Source organism: Varanus komodoensis, unplaced genomic scaffold (assembly GCF_004798865.1).
Source record: "Varanus komodoensis strain SLA01 unplaced genomic scaffold, ASM479886v1 scaffold4, whole genome shotgun sequence".
Taxonomy (NCBI): Eukaryota; Metazoa; Chordata; class Lepidosauria; order Squamata; family Varanidae; genus Varanus; species Varanus komodoensis.
The window spans coordinates 14,945,624-14,964,924 of NW_025335941.1; the positions used below are offsets into that span (position 1 = coordinate 14,945,624).

The following is a 19,301-nucleotide window of genomic DNA, read 5'->3' on the forward strand; positions in this document are numbered from 1 at the left end:
TGATACCTGCTTTCTTCAAAGTAATTACTACCCCTAGGCTTAAGTTTGCATCCCCCCCCCCCCCAATCACTCCTCTGGAAAGGTTTGTTGCAGAGAAGGCTTCTGAACCATCAGCCCCACGTACCTGGTAGTTCATGGACCCACTGAAAATACTGCAAAAGGGCATGATACAACTCTTCTCTCACTATTTAATACAATACCCTTGAAAAATAGAAGCCTAGCTGTCCTGGATCAATTAACAGCAGGTGCATCTGCCCATCCCAATCCCTCCATCCTGTTCAACCACAGCTATGAGTTTGGGTTCAATTAAAGTTCTGAAAGTAGGGAGGAAACTGACAGATGTCAATGCAAGATGTTACAATGAAGTTGGCTCCTCCCATCCATCCCAATTCCTTTTTGGAGAAATTACTTAGCTTTTCTGGTAAATGTGAACTGTGCAAAAGGGATTATAACTTTTCCACCTGCCCCCTGATAAGTACAGATGTGCCTGTCTACTGTGTCCACTTCACAGGATTAAGGACGTAGGAAGGGTTTTACAACAGACTCCCATGGGATAAGTGTCAGGAGTGGGCTGGAGGACTAAGGGTGACACAAACCATGGCAAGTCAGAGTACCCTATCCTCCACTGGGGAGTAATGTGGGTTGGCAAGTAAACAACCCACTCATGGTGGCTAATCCTTTACATGGCTTATTGTGATATCTGAACTGGCCCAGAATCTTCAGAAACCAATTAACTTGTTAGCTTCTGGTCTTTGAGTTATAAAATCCACTTTACTTACTTATATTTGTCCAGATCTACAAAATAAGGGTGATCAAGGCATGGAAGTAAAGATGATATGAATAATGCCAACTGCTTGAGTCAAGTCTCTCTAATTAAAGGAATAATCTTTTTAAAAAATAAGGAAACTACATGAAATGTTTTAAAAGTGTGATTTGCACAAAAACTTATTACAGTAATATTGCTGCACCTACTCAGACATTGGCAATTCAGCAACAGCACCATCTGTCTTGTTTTGGCATAAGCAGCAAGTTAAATGTTCCATTCCCTAATAAAATGAATGGAAAGGAAAAAAACCTTTACAATTTGCACTAAGTAGATACATCAAATCTTACTCCAGCAGCCTTGATTGCAATTTGATTCCTAATGTAAACAATTAGCAATACATGGTTCTTCCATTTAAAATTAGAAAACTACCACATATAATTCAGTACATAATCAAATAGTAAATATGCACACGAGCTCAAAAATACATTTAAAAAAAGAAAGTTTCAAATTTCAGTGGAACTTATAAAGTGAAGGTAGTAGCTAAATTGCTTCAGGAAAGGTATTCTATCATGTGGCTGCTTCAATAAAGAGGTTCAGTGGTTTTCAGGTCTTCTATAAAGGAAAAAATGCAGATGACAACTATGAATGGGTGAGAAGTTGGGAGTAGGCCCTCCTTAAGATATGTAGAGCCACAGTAATTAAAAGATAAAGCCCTTTAACTGAGTCTGGAAGTGAATTCAGCACCAGTGCTCCTGCATTAACATTGAAATAACATACTTTAATATCACATCTGTAGATGGGCTTAAATGAGATCATTGGTGCATGTTCTTTGCACTTGTGTTTCTATGCAGCACTACAGTCTCAAGCTGTTTCATTAGCTGAATAGCATGTTAAAACTGACTTCTGTTCTTCAAGGTTTTAGTATATTGCAGTGAGTCATCATGCAGTCATCCTGATGGAAAGTACCTCTGTTCTCTGGTGACTCATCAGAATATGAGACAGGAAATAAAGCAGCCTTTTCAAGTCACTTGAGATGCCTTCAAATAGATCCATATCAATCCATAATATCTGGGATCCCTTACTGCATATTTTGTGTTTGTTTCCAATTGACATGGAGAGTGCATGCTTTGCAGCTGGATGTTCTTCAAAAAGAGGTCACTGAAACAATTATCTAGTGAAATCTCACAAGTGAACAATATGGTTTAGCCTCAAGTGGATTCTTCAGCTTTCAATAAATCTACTTGTTGATTTTCATTAGTGAAGCTGTCAGAGTTTGACTTTGTTCTGCATTGGTGATAACTGACAAAGTGTCCCAAGTGTCTTCTCCTGCACAATTCTGGAGTTCTTCATCCATAATCATTTCAGAATTTTTTAAATCCTAAAAAAAACCCAAAGTATTAGATTGTTAAGGCTTAAAATGGAGAACAGATTCTCTACTAGACTTCACTGCAGCAACACCCAAGTGCAGGACATAACTCTTTTTCTCAAAGGAATGAATGGAAACTATTCACAATGGAGAAGAAAGTAAAAGCATGCAGTCAGGAACATTCTGCTGCATCAAATCCACAAATGCATTTTTCTAAAATAATTGCATTCTTTATGTTATCAGTTCATTGAAAAAGAAGCTACTAAAATACTAAGTAAAATTTTTATCTATTTGACAAATTGAAAAGGAGCAATGGAATGGCAAACATGTAAAGAACAGGAACCAAATTACATTTAAACCCAGGGTTTGAGCATAGACATGTATTCACAGAATAGTAACTCCCCCACATTCATAAATTAGTGATGACTGCTTCAAACTGGAATTTGTTGCTAAGTATTATCTTGGGCAGAACCCTATCTGAGTGCTTACTCAGGATAAAACAAAGCAGCAGCCCATAATATCACACCCTGCCCCCTTCTGCAGTTCAAATCTCCTTGGAAGATCCAACTGCAGTAAACTGCTCCATCTTCAAAAAGTAAACCAGAGCTCCTGCTTAATTCAAACCATGAAGCCTTGATTCAATGTTCATGCTCCTGAGAATTCTCCATTTCCCAGAAGCTTAGTTGCGATTCTTCGCTTCTGAATGAAAATTAATTTTTTAAGCAAATGCACTCATCTGTGTTTTAATAGTACTATTTTAGGTAGCTTGGGTTTGAAGGAACAATTAGACCTTCAATTAGAACAATTGCTATCAGTTTTACAAAACACCTTCTTATGGAGGAGACAAAATTGCTAGAATTGGTTTGTTGCTACAGATAATTTTCAGCAGCCTGAAAATGTGGACTCTCCTTGGGGGTGTAGCTGTGGAAACTATCATAATAAGCATCTGCACTTCAAAACTGACCATTATACCACTGTTCCACTGGTACTATATGCCATTTCCTCTGTGCCGAAGCAAGGAACTGAGCCCAACTGAATAACAGCTGTTTTACAACTTGTTATATTGTCATAATAAATTCAAACTTGTCACAAGTACATACAGCAGGTAAAACATGTGGTGTCCAAACTCCAGCTATGCAAGGAGATGGCTGTGAAGGAAAGGGCTGGGAAATTTGCTTAACATTCCAAAGTACAGCTATATGCAGTTGCATTGTGGATCAAATCATAATCCTATGCTAATTGCAGTTTGCTATAATCACACTTATTTTTAATCATCAGAAATCAGTGTGCATACCTCTTCATAGTGAGATGGAATAGTTAGAGGAGCCTGCCAAAATATTTTAATTTTACTTCGATACTTTCGAATAACTATGAGGCACAAAAATATTGCAACATATATAAAAATCACACATCCAAATATCAATGTGACAGAGATAATTGTTGTTGCCACTGAAAGAGAAAAGGACATTCACAAATATTAACATATTATTCTCAAATTAATTAGAATATCCCAAGAATGTAAATGTGGACATTTCTCAATAATCTTGGATAACAGGCTATGAAATGTTGCAACCAAGGTTTCATAATAAGTTCAAACAGAGAGCACTGGCCAGCAAGGTACTTCTGTGAGGAACTGAAATGTCCCTCAAGCTGAGGGAAACTGAAAGAGAATTTACACATAGAACCTAGAGAAAGAAGGAAGGCACTATTTGGAGCAAATTGCACACAGGGCTTCCTGCAGGGATGCCACTATGCTGTTACAAAAAAATGTAAAGTATGGACCATCTGGGGTGGCAAGCTGACTCTTCTGTTTGCAGTCTAAATACATTTGACAGTGGAAGCACATCAGTGATTTATTCTTTATAGCTATGACTATAGCATGTTCTGTGCATTTAGTAGATTTTTTCTCAATCATTGCAGTTTTAGACTATCTTCCCCCCTTCAGCAGTTTGAAGGGGGGGAAGAAAGGGAAGGCAGCAATATTGTTTTGCTTTGTCATAGTCTAGGGCATAAGAACCTACACCCTCCAGTCTCATCGTGAAGCAAAAGTATCCCATAATCTGGGCAGAACTAACAAAAAGCAAGTGTAACCTGCACCAAACAACAACAAATGTAAAAAGTAAATTTTTACCCCTCATCCTTGAAAGGAGAACAAATCTGATGATTCCTGACAATGTTTAAGGAACATTTTCACATTTTCACATACTGGGCAATATCTTGCACAGGAGACAGTGTGAAAACAACATGCTGATGGTCATGTGCAATAAAAACTGGTTTCATACTTTTAAATCTTACACAAAAGCACCTTTTGTATAAGAAACATCTGAAATGAACCTTACAAACCATGAAAATGTAAGGGTTCAAACAGTCTGGAACAGGGGACTTTCTTTTGACTTGGTTTCAACTTTGCAGTCCTGTCCCCTGTGCCCATTTACACAGTGATTCTTTACAAACATTAGGCACAACAGAATTCATATTCTGCAGTTTTTGAAATACAGAACACAACATATCCATAGCTACATATTTTATATTTGTCAATTGAATAGTTCAAGACAGTTTTTAGCTGCTGAAAATTCCTTTAACTACCTGAGTGATTAAGTGATATTATTTTAGCTCTAAAAATTTTAAAAAAATAATGTAATCTATTTCCTTAAATCCACCTCAGTTTAATGACAGAGAAGTTAAGAGTACAGTCTAAAGGATCTTTAGACAGAAAAAAAATTCCTACAACTCCCAGCATGCCCAAGCCAGCCATGCCAGTATTATTTATGAAAAAAAATACAAACCAGAAGTTGCAGTTTGTTTGCAATGACGATCACTTTTTTGTCCTGGTCTTTTATCCTGAACAAGAATTGCTTTTATCTGAAAGCAATATTCTGTCCTTTCTTTGAGATCTGTGAAGCTGTATTCTAGATCATCTGTGTATTTTGTCATCTGTGCAGTAGGAAGATGGGAAAAATATAGCTTTATTATATGGCAATATGTAACCAAATTAATTTGACATCTATGTCATATAAGCGTCACAGTTTCGCTTTAACTAGATTGAGAAGTGATATTCTAGTTTAAACTTACAGTTCACTCATCTAGAAAACTTTTGCACAAGTCTCATTGAATTCTATAGAACTAGCTCTAGAATATTTTGTGACTAGTACAAGTTACATTCAAAATATCTTAAACAGTGTGACATTGGCATGCTGTCAAAGAGGCCTAATGTCTTAGTTCATTATTGTTGTGAACCATCTAGAGAGACTTTCAGGCTGATGGGTGGTATGTAAATTTAATAAATACATTTTGAGCTGTTCCTACTTACTTTCTCAAGGATTTACAGTGCATCTGATACCCCCACCCTCCCCAAATTAAAGAGGCTCAAAGCTGGCCTATCCAACCCACATTAATGCCAACTTTCCTGTACCTGCTCCTTGGGACTTTCCAAGCCAGCTTTGCCATTTTTTCTGTAAGAATTTCTCAGACTACATGTAGCTCTCCATCAAGGTTTGGATTCTTCAGTACACAGGAAGATTAATCTGTGAAGCTTTCCAAGCACCCTAAGGACTGCCTTTTGTACAGCGAAATGACCTCTTAACATGTAAGTGCCATGATGTAACTGGACAAGAATGAATTCCACAAGCATTTGTAAAGCTTCAGTGAGCTTTTTTGTATGTTACAATGTAGGACCTACAATGAAATACTGCAGTGTTAAGTGATGCTTGGTTTGAATACCAGCTACTCTATTCCATCCATCTTCACCCCTGCTTCCCATTTTTTCCTCAAGAGTCCATCAAAATTTCATGCTCACTGAGCATACTATATTTTGGAATTCCAAATTCCAATTTTGAAGGTTTTTTCCTACAAAGTTTTTTGTACTACTACAAATCTTGGGAGTTCCCCCAGACTTGATGATCACTCTCTCTTGTGTGAGGCCTTCCAAGACAATGTTAATTCACAAAACATTATTTTCAGAAACTTCCACTGAATGAGTCCAAATGATTCTCATTAGAATAATTTCTGTAACTAGACAAAAACTACAGTTGCATTAAGGCACATACATCTGTGTGTCAGTGTCATGAACAGATATTCTTCCACTACCAGCTTGTCAAGAAAAGGCAAGTACTTACTATTTCATGTGTTGAACTATCCCAGTAGTCTATTGAATATCCAAAGGCAGTGAAATTTGATGTATGGTCAAATGGAGGCAAGAACCTTACAACAAGCAAGCCAGGTTCTGTGACTATAGTTATTGATCTTGGAGGTCCCAAAACAGCTAAAACAGGCGAAGTCAAGCAAATATCAGTTAAACATATTTCTTATAATTTTGATTAAACACAATCCAATATCTTCCACCTACTATATGAACAAGAAGACCTTCTGAGTGGTATGTATTAGTAGACGTCAAGAGAAACAGCAGGACTGCATTCACATAGGAATGTAGAATTTCCTGCCATTTGCCATTTAAATAACTGAAATAAGCCGTTGTAGGGCTGGAAAAAGATTGTGTTCTTCAACACTGCAAGAAATCTCTGGAATAAAATGTCATAAGGTTGGAAAAGTCATGATGACAACAGCAGTTGGGCAATCAGAAAAGTGTCTTGCTGTGTACACAAATATTCTTCTTCATGTAAGATTTATTTGCGCATAGGTCAGGATAGGTGTTCTTCTGATTTGTCTCTAGAGCAAACTTATTACATACTGGCATATGATGAAGTTCTCATTTGCTTTTTTCTCCACCACAGTATCTAACATCAGCTGAATTGTTTCTTGCACTCAGAAAAGTGCAACAGACAATTCAGCTGGCCAAGCCTAGATGCAGGAATACAGCCTAACAAATAGCTATTGCAGTACCAGCATGCCTCTACAAACTGAAATATAAGGTTGTTCATATTGTATTTCTAGGTGGGTAGTGATGTTAACCTTTTGTACTGAAATTCACAGAATCTTGTGGCATTTTAAAAGTAACATACTTATTCTGGCTTATAAGCTTTCATGGAAAAGACTTCATATGAAATACAAGTGTCCCTGAAAGCTTATACTAGAATGTTAGGGTTTGATTCAGGATCTTCCTTCCTTAAAAGTTAGGGCTCTGCCTGTGGAAGGCTACTCTGCTTGATTTTGGAGATACCCCTCACGCCATCTCATCCCATACAGCAGGGTCTTCTGATTCTCCATGTAGCATTTTTGGCAGCAGAGGAAATGAAGGGATGGTTATGGGAAGGAGACTGAGCTTAAAACTAGATCTAACCCTTAGTTGTTAAGGTGCCACAAGACTTTCCTATTCATACTGCAGTAAGTCCAGTTGGTATCCTTTAATTTTTCTCCCACAAAAATAATCACATCTTTATAATGGCATGGAAATCAAATGAAAGAAACATACTGTCTCTCTTGGGCTGAAAGGAAGCTGTTTTAGTCCAGGCAGATTTTAATTTCCCTTGTTGAGCCCTAACACGTAAAATGACTGTGTGAAAATGCTTGTTATCAAAATCGCATTCAGGCTTTGTTGTATTTGTGCAGTTCGTTTTTTTGCAATGTTGCTCTGTGTCCCTGCAATATAATACAAAGACCAGACAATTAGTGAAATTCTGTAAAGCTTTATTTTTGTGTAAGTGTCCTGGCAAATAGATGGGGAAGAAATGAAGGTAATGACAGATTTTATTTTCCTGGGCTCCAAGATCACCGCAGACAGGGACTGCAGCCAAGAAATTAAAAGATGCTTGCTCCTGGGGAGGAAAGCTATGGCAATCTAGACAGCATACTAAAAAGCAGAGACATCACCCTGCCAACAAAAGTGTGCATAGCCAAGGCTATGGTTTTCCCAGTTGCAATGTATGGCTGTGAAAGCTGGACCATAAGGAAGGCTGAGCGCCGAAGGATTGAGGCCTTTGAATTGTGATGCTGGAGAAGGCTCCTGCGAGTCCCTTGGACTGCAAGGCGATCAAATCGGTCAGTCCTAGAGGAGATCAACCCTGACTGCTCTTTAGAAGGCCAGATAGTGAAGATGAAACTCAACTACTTTAGCCACCTAATGAGAAGGAAGGACTCCCTGGAGAAGAGTCTAATGCTGGGAACAATAGATGGCAAAAGAAGAAGGGGACAGCAGAGGATGAGGTGGCTGGATGGAGTCACTGGGGCAGTTGGTGTGAGCTTGGGTGGACTCTGGGGGATGGTGGAGGGCAGGAAGGCCTGGAGGAATGTTGTCCATGGGGTCACGATGGGTTGGACACGACTTCGTGACTAACAACAAATAAATGCAAAATGCAGAAAGGGTTTATTGCACAAGAACTTTATACTTACCAGCAGAATTCAACGTTGTAAGACACCGTACCATTGATTCCATTAACTGGAGACCATCTCAATGTATTCCGAAAATTATATGAGGTAATTGTCAAATTCTGTGGTGCTGGTAAGAAGACAGAAGATTCTAAAAAGACAGTGAAAACATCATAGGAGTTAAAAACTGATCAACCAGGATGCCTCCAAATTCAGGTCAAATAAAAATACTAATTGTGGTAATGGTGAGGAAGCCTCCGATGCTGGGGCAGGTAATTCTGCTTGACGGAAAAGAACTCCAAGTGTCTGGAACCCAGTGAAAACCACTACGACAGACCTTCCAGCAAAGAAAAAGGGACAAGTAAAAAACCTAACACAGTGTTAATTCTACAGTAACTTATTCCATTATATTTATCTTCACTTAATAGTACTGAACACCTCAAATGAATCCCATATACCAGAGCTGAAATTCCAGCCAAGATATTATAGACTACCAAACAACAGAAATTGATACGAATTAGAAAATTATTTTAAAGAAAAAGAGAAATAAAATGGAGTATTACTTTTTAGTGCATAAACACTATCACAAATGAGAAGAGGGAATAGATGAATACCATGAGTACTACTGCTACTGCTACTAGTAGTACTACTACTACTTGTTGTTGTTGCATTTTTATACTGCCCACAGCCAAAGCTCTCTGGGCAGTTTATAACAATAATCATACACATACGTAACCCATCCAAATTCTGACCAGGACTGACCCTGCTTAGCTTCCAAGATCTTAGAGACTCACAGCATTGTCTTGGTCTTTTATATCACTACAATTTTTCAGGGCTAGAAGTAATACTGTCTGGGCTAACATACTCACTGAAAACTATAGCTCCCATCATCCAGCATCATTAGCTATGCTGACTAGGGCAGTTCAACGGCATTTGAAAAGCCACTCCTGATGTAAATTGAAAAATAACTTCAGCATATATGCCTCCACAACTTAAACCATATTCTGGACTATACTACATATCTGTATGTTTGGAGACTCTTTCCATCAAGATAAACAATAATTATCTTCAATAAAAATTAATTTTTGTAAAACGCAGTGTGTGATACCCACAGATGACAACTGCAAATAAGAAACTGGTAGTATGAACTCCACAATAAACTTTAGGCCACTCCTAAGTCATATACCATATCCAGAAGATGGTTCGCTAGCAATGGCACTGAATCATATCTGACCTAAAGATTTATTTAGGATCAGGGCATTGTCAAACATAGTATCCCCATTTTTTTCATGGGCAGGGGGTGGGTCTTCACTGAAACAAATATAACTGAAAAGGATGTAACTTTCCCTCAAGAAAGATGAGTTTGGCTTTTCGAATTTTTTAAAATCTTGGGGCCTATTTTTTGACTTTTGGTTTTTCCCACCTCGATTTGATTTTTATCTCGATCAATGCTGGAATCTTTTTGTCTGGATTCTTTTTCCCAAATGGACAGCATTATGCTCTCTGTGTATTCAAATGGATAGGGACCCTTCCTCAGTTATAGCTGGTAGAGATGTGTAGCAGATACCTATAGTATCCATTTTCACATGCTAAATTGATGCTAAATTTGAAATTCATTACAAAATCCAGTCTTTAAAATTTGTAAGTTTTTTTTTCTTTAGCAGACTTGGACGGGTAGGTTATTTTTACTCTGGATCAATTACGTGGGTTGATGATGAATTTCTATGATTTTCAGATGTGTGTTTCAAATACCATTTGTCTTCTACAGCTGAGTGGCAATACAACGAAGTGACAACATTTCTTAGAATCTGTTTGGTTCTGCAGCATTTACAACTTCACAGTCTCCTCTTCTATGGGACACACTTATTTGCATATGTACAACTATTTATTATTACTGAATAAATTCAATACAGGGGTTTTTAAGTAGGAATCAAATATGGGATTAAATTGTCCTAGTCAGTCTAATCAATGGACTGTCACTTTAGTATCTGTATTTGAAGCTTTAGTGGATCTTAGGTCTCATCTTCAATGAAAACTCTCATTTTGCATTTACAGGATGCCTCACACCTCTTTAATAAGGGTTGTCTGTCAGCTAGGTGCTGGAGGTGTAATACTGCTAATGCGTCTTTTAATCATAGCTTTTGGCAATATTCAGTAGTTGCCTCTTTTTCTGTGGAAGTTATCATATGCATAAACCTTGATTAGGAACACTCTTTATTTTCTGATGCATATATTCTTCTAAATTATCTGCCTGCTTCCTGAAAGTTAACGCTTGATCAATGTGAATGGATTTTTCTGGGTGCCCTTTTAACAGTTAAATGGACATACCTTTCAAGAAGATGACACAGAAAAGTTAAATGCTCACCTCCTGTAATGCAATAGATTGAAGGCCTAAAAAGGCTTTATATGTTAGAACTGATAGCATACAGTTTCAAATAGATACATATGAGACTATTTGGTTGGCCTTGTTGAACCTTATGTACAACTGATATATTGAAAATCTATGTAACTCTTTGTGGGAATTCATTGCTGGGTCATGCTGTACTCACGTACCACACGAAGACCAAGAGTATTGTAATTTACCTATGTAACCATATAAGGCTTGTAACCATATAAGGCTTGTAACCTAAGCATTAAGGTGTTGGCTGCTTGTATACAATGGCTAATTGGCTGTATTCAAATGCCTAGGTAAAAAGTGTGAAGTACTAAAAGCAGATGCCGGTGGTGAGGGGGGAGAAGAGAGAAGAAGAAAAAACCTTGGGGGAAGAAGTTTTTGCTGTTCTCCCCCTGCAACTAAACCGAGCATGCTTTGTAACTGATTTCTGGACTGCAGTCTTTTTTTTCTTTCTTTAAACTTTCTCGCGCCGCTTGCCGAGGTTGACTGGCTGGCCCAGCCAACCCGCCACAACTCTTTCCCTTTTAAAGATTTTGTTTTGCAACTTACAATAAAATAGTTTTAATATGGTGTTCCCCATGCCCATAATAGCCAGGGAATACGTGACAAGAAAGATGTTTTGGTTTTGAGTGCACCCATCTGACAGTCCTTTGTTGCACCCCAAGAAAGCTTTGGGTCAGATGCAACTGGCACTATCAAACATGGCACTCAATGCGTATTATAGCCAAAATAAGTAGTACAGGCTAAGGAACTGGATCTATGTACCCCACAAAAAGCGCTGGAGCACACAAGAAAACTCATGCCTAAATAAATCTTTGCACTAGATGCAGCTCAGTGCCAACTGGAAGAGAACATTCTCCTGGATGTGCAGGTTTTGATTTGTTATGAAGCTAAATTTGGACTTCCTACTTCCAATTCCTTATTTACATTCATCATCTGCTATAATCATACATTAATCTTGTGTTTTGACTGAAGAAGATTAGTGTTTATCTTAATGGGAAAAGTGTGTTCATATGCAATGCAGCAGTTCAAAGCATATCTATATGCGTGGGAACACACATTCAGGTTGAATTCAGTTGAGAGCTGAGCTTTATTTCTATCGCTCAAAGAAATAAGGAACTGGATACTAGTGACCAACTTCAGCACTCTACCTTGTTTTTACATGGTCTCCTAATAATACTTTCTTTCCCTCGTTTGCCAACTTTGGCTTCAATGAGGTGTTTATTTAATACGGACACAAAACAGTTCAATGAAGGCACTCTATCAATGAAGGGGGGAGGTTGCAGCCGCGGGACGGACTGAAACGACCTGAAACTCTGGAAGCCACGCAGCCCTTTTGATTCTGAATATCCAAAAACCACCCTCTCGCTGGACCCCCAGGAAGGGGAAATGCCGGCCAGAAAGTCTCAAGCCTTGCGAGTGCGGCAGGGTAGGGCGGGCCGCACACTGGTTCCGTATTGCTGTTGCCTTCCGCCTCCCCAGGCCCCAGTTCTCGCGCGTAACAGGGAGAGGCTCGGTCGGCCTCGCAAAGTACCTGGGGTGGCCGCAGAAAGCAGTGACCTCCATAGAGAGGTGAGTAGCAGCAGGACACTGAGGCGCAGCATGGCCGTCGCGCTTTGTCGTCTCACGCGTCTCCCGGTCGGCCGGACAGCCCGTTTCTCTTCTCAGCTGCCATCGCGGCTCAAGCGTTCCCGGAGCCTCCCGCCAGAGTCCGCCCTCTTCCCGCACTCGGTCGGGGGCGGAACGTGGAGGAAGAGGCATGACGCGAGCGCCGGCTCCCTCGAGGCCCAAAGTTAGCTTCGCTGGAAGCTTGAACCGGAGCCGAGGTCATTAACTGCCTTTGGCAAACTCAGCCTGCCGTTTTTGGGGGCGATTCATGCGCGCCATGGCTTTCTTGGACAGGCCTGTTAAGAGAAAATCTGGCCTGAATCGTGCAGCGGCAGCGCGCCAGAGGCGGCACCCGTAAAACTGACGCCACTATTACCTGCTGGGATACTTGGGCCCTTGGAGGCGCGGTACAAGTACCGACATGGTCCGGGGCCCAGGGCCACAGGACAGAACTGGTTTGCTTATGCTAATTTACATATGTCGTACAAACCTGTGTTTAACGGCCCTTGTTCTCCTAAGGGCACTTCTAGTTCATGTATGAACGGGCGAGAGGATGGTAGGTTTCAGGGAAATAAACCCATGGGCAGAAACATTGCGGATGGGGACAGCAGAGGTTGAGCAGCGGTGGGCAAAAAAGTCAGCTAATCCAAGGGGATCAGATGCAACCGAGATCACCAGAGCCCTCGTATCCTTATTTCAGGAAGAGCAGTGGGACCTGGGGAGGGAAAGGAGCAGCTCCAGCCCTAGTGGGCCACCCCTAACAACATCTATGACCTTCTGGAAGACATGAGCCCCCTTTGAAAGTTTGAGATAGCTGCTTCTTGCCGTCCTTTTTGCAGGGAGATGACTGAGGAGGAGGGAACCACCAAAGGAAAGTGGTTTCCTTGTCACCCACATCCTGAAGCAGCCTGTTAACATATATAAACTCAAAGGGGGTCATCTACCTCTGACCCACCAAATACGAAGGAAGCAGCGTAGCAGGTTATATTGCAAACAGGTCTTCGCCAAACAGGTGCTCTGTAGGTACGTTGGACTGCAATCCCATCCATATGCTGGCTTGGAATAATGGGTGTTGCAGTTCAACAAATCTGGAAGGTATCTGGGAGAAAGTGATGTAAATTTACTTAAAAATAGCACACAGCTGAATACAAATAAGGTTAGGCTTAAATACATACATACCCCACTCTACATGGTAAAATAAGAGGTCCAACATAAAACATTTGAATACCACTCTACATCATAAAAAAGAAAGCCAAATGATTCCCTGCAAATAGAAGAGGGACCTTCTCAGTGGTTGCGCTCCATCTATGGAACTGTTTTCCGAGAGCAGTTTGCATGGCACCATCATTACAATCTAGTAAATATTCTCCATACATTTTAATAATTGATTTTATATTGTTCAGTTTAAATGGTATTGTTTTATATTGCTCTGTAGTTTAATATACTATTTTAATCTATTAACATCTGACCCTTCAGCTGCATATTATATATTGTTATTCTTACATGGTTATATGTTTTATTATGAGATGTTTTCATTGGCATCTTTGTGATCCACTTGGAGAGTCCTTGGGACTAAATAACTGCATAAGCTGAATAAATAAAATAAATAAAAGTGACTGTCAGAGAAAAAGTTTATAATTCTGCCTGATGCGTTGCTCTTGCTTACAGAGAGTTTGTAATGTAGAGGAGCATCTGCAAGTGTGATCTCTCACCAGCAGTCTGAAATGCTGCAGTCCATCTTGCTGCCTCTTTGTGCCACACAGAGAGATGAGGGCAAACTTGATTTGTTGTTAATATTATACCTGGCTGTATTTCTCTAGTGTGGAAAGCAAGACAAATGGAGGAATGGATGCAATATGCACAAGCCTAGCAGGAATATCGGTATAAAACGCAGTGCATTGTGCACTGTAGGAACAATGGTAACTACAACCTAATGCTCAGTTTTATTTCAGCTTTCACCAAACATCCCTTGGGGGCTTTTTATTAAGACACCATTACTTTCCATCCTGGTTGAAGAATTATGCATCTTGTGGATGACTCATTAGATGGTGTCACCCATACATTTGTAGTGTTTTGTGTATGTGTTTAGAAATGAAGTCTGTATACAAAATTATTACTAGACCTTATAGCATCCTCCACTGCCCTTGGTATTAATGTCAAAAAAGCCTGCCTGACAGCCACAACCTCAGGAATGAGGAAATCACATTTTATACATGTACAGAATGGAAGATCCTGGGTGTAATGGTTCTGCAGGAAGAACCTTTTAGAGAACTATGTAGATTACTTCATCTGTAAAGCATGATTTCTCTCCGCTGTACCGCACCCAGCCATTTTACATTTTCTTGCACTTTCTGACATATTGGAGCAAAGCAGAGAGATAAAGAGTTTGCCATCTTTGTAAAAAGAAAAGGAAAAATATTGTGCATAGTTTTACATTTTAAACTCAGTTAAGCAAGCATTATCATGATTACTAGAATAAAATTGAGTTTGCTTTGGCTATTTTGATGCTAAACACAATTACTTGGGAATAAATACAATTTTGCTGTAGAAAAAGACTACTTTTTTAAATAATGAGCATTTGTAGTCATGTACATGCCAGCCAGCTGTTCTTTTACTATTAAAAAAAATCCACAGCAAACAGAATCATCTGTAGTGTACCCCAGCATGCCCATGCCAGACCAGATGCTAAAACTGAGCATGTTTGCCACAGTTCTTGCCATTCTGTGGGTAGTCACGGGGCAGAGGAGAGGGCTGTGGGATCCCTGGCTTTTGCCTGAGTCCAGTCCTAGCTGCACCACTGCCAGCAGCTAGGTGGCACGCACAGCACAAAAGCCCCAGGTTTAATCTAGTTAGAATTCTAGTTAGAATCTGAGGAAGTTCTATCTGGAACACTAGTAAACTGGTGTCAGACAGAGTAAACCAGGGATAGGTAATCTGTTCCTGACTGTACCAGTGTACAAGGTGCTCTAACCCTCCCACTTAATTTTCTTTCCAGTGGCTTGCTTTTTCTGTTGGCATTGACAACTGATTTCAAATAAAGTTAGTATGTTGGACCTCAGTCCCTACCTTGGCCCTGTATTTAGTCTTTTCAGCAATTTACTTGTCCTTTGCCAAGGCGGGTCCACCATTTTGTGCTTATGCCCAGGATATTTTCTCAAATTACTGAATATGCCTACATCCCCAAAAAGTTACCTACCACTGCTTTAAATAATAAAGCTAGAAGGAAAAATAATCCAAGTCTGACTGCCTGAATTCCACAGTGGCACCCTTTGCACATGTGTTGAGATAAGTAAAGGCATGGAGAAAGGATTCTAAGCTTTGTGGGGCAAGCTAGGCTAGGGCTACTGCACACTGGCAAAGATCACCAACAGCTACTTGCCTATTAATCGTTTGGATGCACAACTGTCTTTCTCTAGCCGTGCTAATGAATAACAGAGTTGCTGTTGATAGAGGGAAATTAGGGGAGTTCACCATTTTTCAACTGCTAGCGAAAGGAAAGTTGGCTTGAGTTCTCAAGATGGAAGTTTGTTTCCATGACCAAAGCAAAGAAAAATGCAAGCACTAATGAGCTGTTTGCTCCCTCCCACTGCTACTCAGTCTTCCTGAAGTCTCCCAGGGGATGCTGCAGCTGGACTTCTTTCCCTCTAGGCCATGCTCATGAGCTCTTTTCAGCTTTCTGCACTTTTCCCCCCAGAGATCTTTAGTGGCTTGTCCTGCCAGGTGAACCCAGACCATTTCTCACAGGGTGGCTTGTTTGAGGGAAATAAGCCACCCTGACAAGCAGTATTTGCTAACCACTAACATTTCCTCCACAGTGCCACTTGAGGCAGACTTTGAGGTCTCACAAAAAAGGGCCATGGAAAGTAAGTTGACTTGTGATTATGGTGGCTAGTGTGGGGGAGCAGGCAAGTCAGTACTGCCACAGAAACCTCCTAGGAAAGCTGTGGGAAAAGATGGAGGTGATTAACCCAGTGAGTTTGTCTGTCAGGTGCACCACTGGTGGTTTACACAACAAGCAGCCCACTGTAGCTTACTGCCAAGGGGTTTTAGTGTGAGCCACAAATGTGGCTCTGTGCATGTGTGAGACAGAGGGACACAGCACCATGTAAGATGACAGAGATCTCTGATGAGTGTAGCTATGTATCTCAAAAGTGTTGTGCAAGTTCATTGAGGACCAAATGAAAATTGGGATATGAATCTACACAGGGACATGCTGTATATGCCTCTCTTTTGGCAGATCTTTGCTTTTGGAAGAAGTAAAACTGATCAAAATTGAGGCTCCTGGTAGGTGAGGTGAATGTTGCAATGAGGATTTTTCAATTCACGACACGCTAAGCAAAATAACTATGAAGAAAGTCCTCGTATCTACAGTTCACTGTATGAGTCAATGTTATGTACAACAAAGTGATAATAAAGTGCAAAATGTATTTAATATTTCAATTTATATACTTCTACCATAGCCCATGATTGTGTGTCTACACTTATTCTGTAGATTCTTAAATTATGCCTCTTATCATTTCCCTAACCACATGTGGTATACATTTTACATAACATATATGGCTTGTGGTTGTTGTGGGAACAGTTTACATATGATTCTAAAGGAAAGCACACAGAGAGCAATAATTATATTAAAGCTGAAAACTATATGAAATCACAGTGACCATTCAGAAAGCAGGGTTAATCCCCAGAGAGGTCCATCTGGCGCCGTCATTATTTGCTTTTCAGCGCCAGGCCAAGACCTTTTTATTTAAATGTTATTTTAATTGATTGTTAAATTATTTATTGCTTTTATCTAACTCCGGGATGTTTCCAATTCTGTATATTTTGTATATTGTTATTTGTTGGAAGCCGCCCCAAGGCTTATGCGAATGGGGGCATACAAGCACTCCAAACAAACAAACAAGACATGCATCCTGGCACTGGTAGGCTAATTCACATTACCAGTTAATTAACAACTCCAGGTTCAATACTGCTTAATTGGATTATTACTAACAATGACTAACATTTTAAATAAATTTAACACAATTACTCCAGTCTGAAGTTTTGTATTTAATCACCCTTCAGCCTGCTTATACCACCACTGCCACATGTGTCCATATATAAGCAACATAATGTGTAAGACTTCATGCATCTGAATGAACTCTAGTCTATGAAAGAATGTAAGAACAGCCATGCTAGAACAGACCAATGACCAGCCTTCTGTTCATACAGTGATCAACCAGCTATTTGCAGGAAATCTGGAAGACAAGAATGCAACTCTATGTTCTTCAGAAAATGGTGTACATAAGTATAATGTCCTGGCACAGAAGATAGTGTGTAGTCTTCAATATAACATGACTTTTTCTAGTCCCCTTTTAAAGCCTTCCAAATTGGTGGCCATGACAACTTACTGTGGTAGTAAAATCCATAGTTTATGCACTGTGTGAAGTAGTTCCTTTTATTTGTCCTAAATCTGCTTCCAATCAGATTCATGGAATCATACCAGGTGCTAGTATTATAAAGGGAAAAAAATTCATCTTCTTGACACTTCATATGTCTTATGTCAAAATAAATCAGATTGATTTAACATGTCATAGCAAGTACAGGAACCAGCCTTAAAATAGATCCAATAGAATCAATTGGCTTTAGCATTATTTATGAATATTTAGTATGAAAATAGAATTTATGGCCGAGGAATACAAAAAAGGAGTACAAATGGTATTGAAAAGCACACAAGATCAAATACAGTTTATGCTGTTTTCCCACTCTAGCTCAGAGTGGATTACAACTGTACATCATTAGCTCATTTTATTCTCACAAATGGGAGATAACTAGATAAGAGTATCCACCAGGTTTAAGAATTTGGCTGAGGATCTGAAGGGGTTTCATGCCACACCTAACCAATCCAAATCAAGAAATATATAAATAGAATATACAGGACTACAAGTGGAGAGCTAATATTGATTCTGTTTTATGTTAGTCATACTAACATCTGTTGGTAGGTGAAAGTATGACTCATTACATAGGTTTCACAATTAATAGCAGGTTTCAGAGCTGAAACATTTCTTTTACATATAAGCCGCAGCACATGAAAGCTCAATATTTTTTATTTGTTTTATGTATGCTGTCCAATTACTTGCATCTCTGGGCGGCTTACAACATAAATAAATTGACCATCCACACTGGCTGCAAATTAAAAAATACAACAATAACATTCAATATTAAAACATATTACAATATTGATTAAATAAAAAGGTCTTGACCTGGTGCAAAAAAACATAATGACGGCACCAGGCAGACATCTCTGGGGAGTGCATTCCACAGTCAGGGCACCACTGCAGAGAAGGCCCTCCTCCGGGTACTTTGTCTCCTAACGTCTTTCACAGAGGGTTCCCAGAGCAGGGCTTCTGTGCCGATCTTGGGGCGGGAGGACAAATAGGGAAAAAGACACTCTAACCCTGTAAAGCAGAAACAAGTACTGGAATAAATTAAAACAAAAGCTTGGTAGTCATGTGTATCAAGGTGAAGGATTCTACAGTTTGCCAAATAAACTCCTCAGGGACTTATACTTGATACTGCGGACTAAACAATTTTTATATACACTGTTTATTATTTACAGAATTATATTAGGCATAGGTACTTAGTTTAGGTCATCCTTCCCCAAGTTGGTGTCTGTCAAATGTATTGGACTGCAACTCCCTTAATTTCAAGCCAGAATAGCTAATATTCATGCTGGAGAAATGGACTGAGTTTAAGGCTGTTAGCCCTCATCCAGTATATCATCATAGCCAGACACCAGTTTAGCACATTCACAGCCTCACCTACCAATGATGAACAAGAGATGTAGAGCTGGGTGTCACCAGCATACTGATGGCAACCCACTGCAAAACTCCATATGCCCCACTCGGCAGTTAAATAGCTTGCGG

The 19,301-nt window shown here is 39.7% G+C and overlaps 1 protein-coding gene across 1 annotated transcript; it reads right to left on the minus strand.

Annotated features, from left to right (window-relative positions):
• Positions 1–916: 916 nt before the first annotated feature.
• IFNGR2 (interferon gamma receptor 2) lies at positions 917–12,533 on the minus strand. Its single transcript, XM_044441689.1, has 7 exons — positions 12,323–12,533; positions 8,418–8,544; positions 7,501–7,667; positions 6,248–6,393; positions 4,919–5,066; positions 3,427–3,581; positions 917–2,144 (listed from the first exon to the last, which is right to left on the minus strand). The coding sequence occupies exons 1-7, from the start codon at positions 12,390–12,392 to the stop codon at positions 2,004–2,006; spliced, it is 954 nt and encodes a 317-aa protein (XP_044297624.1). The 5' UTR covers positions 12,393–12,533; the 3' UTR covers positions 917–2,003.
• Positions 12,534–19,301: the final 6,768 nt, after the last annotated feature.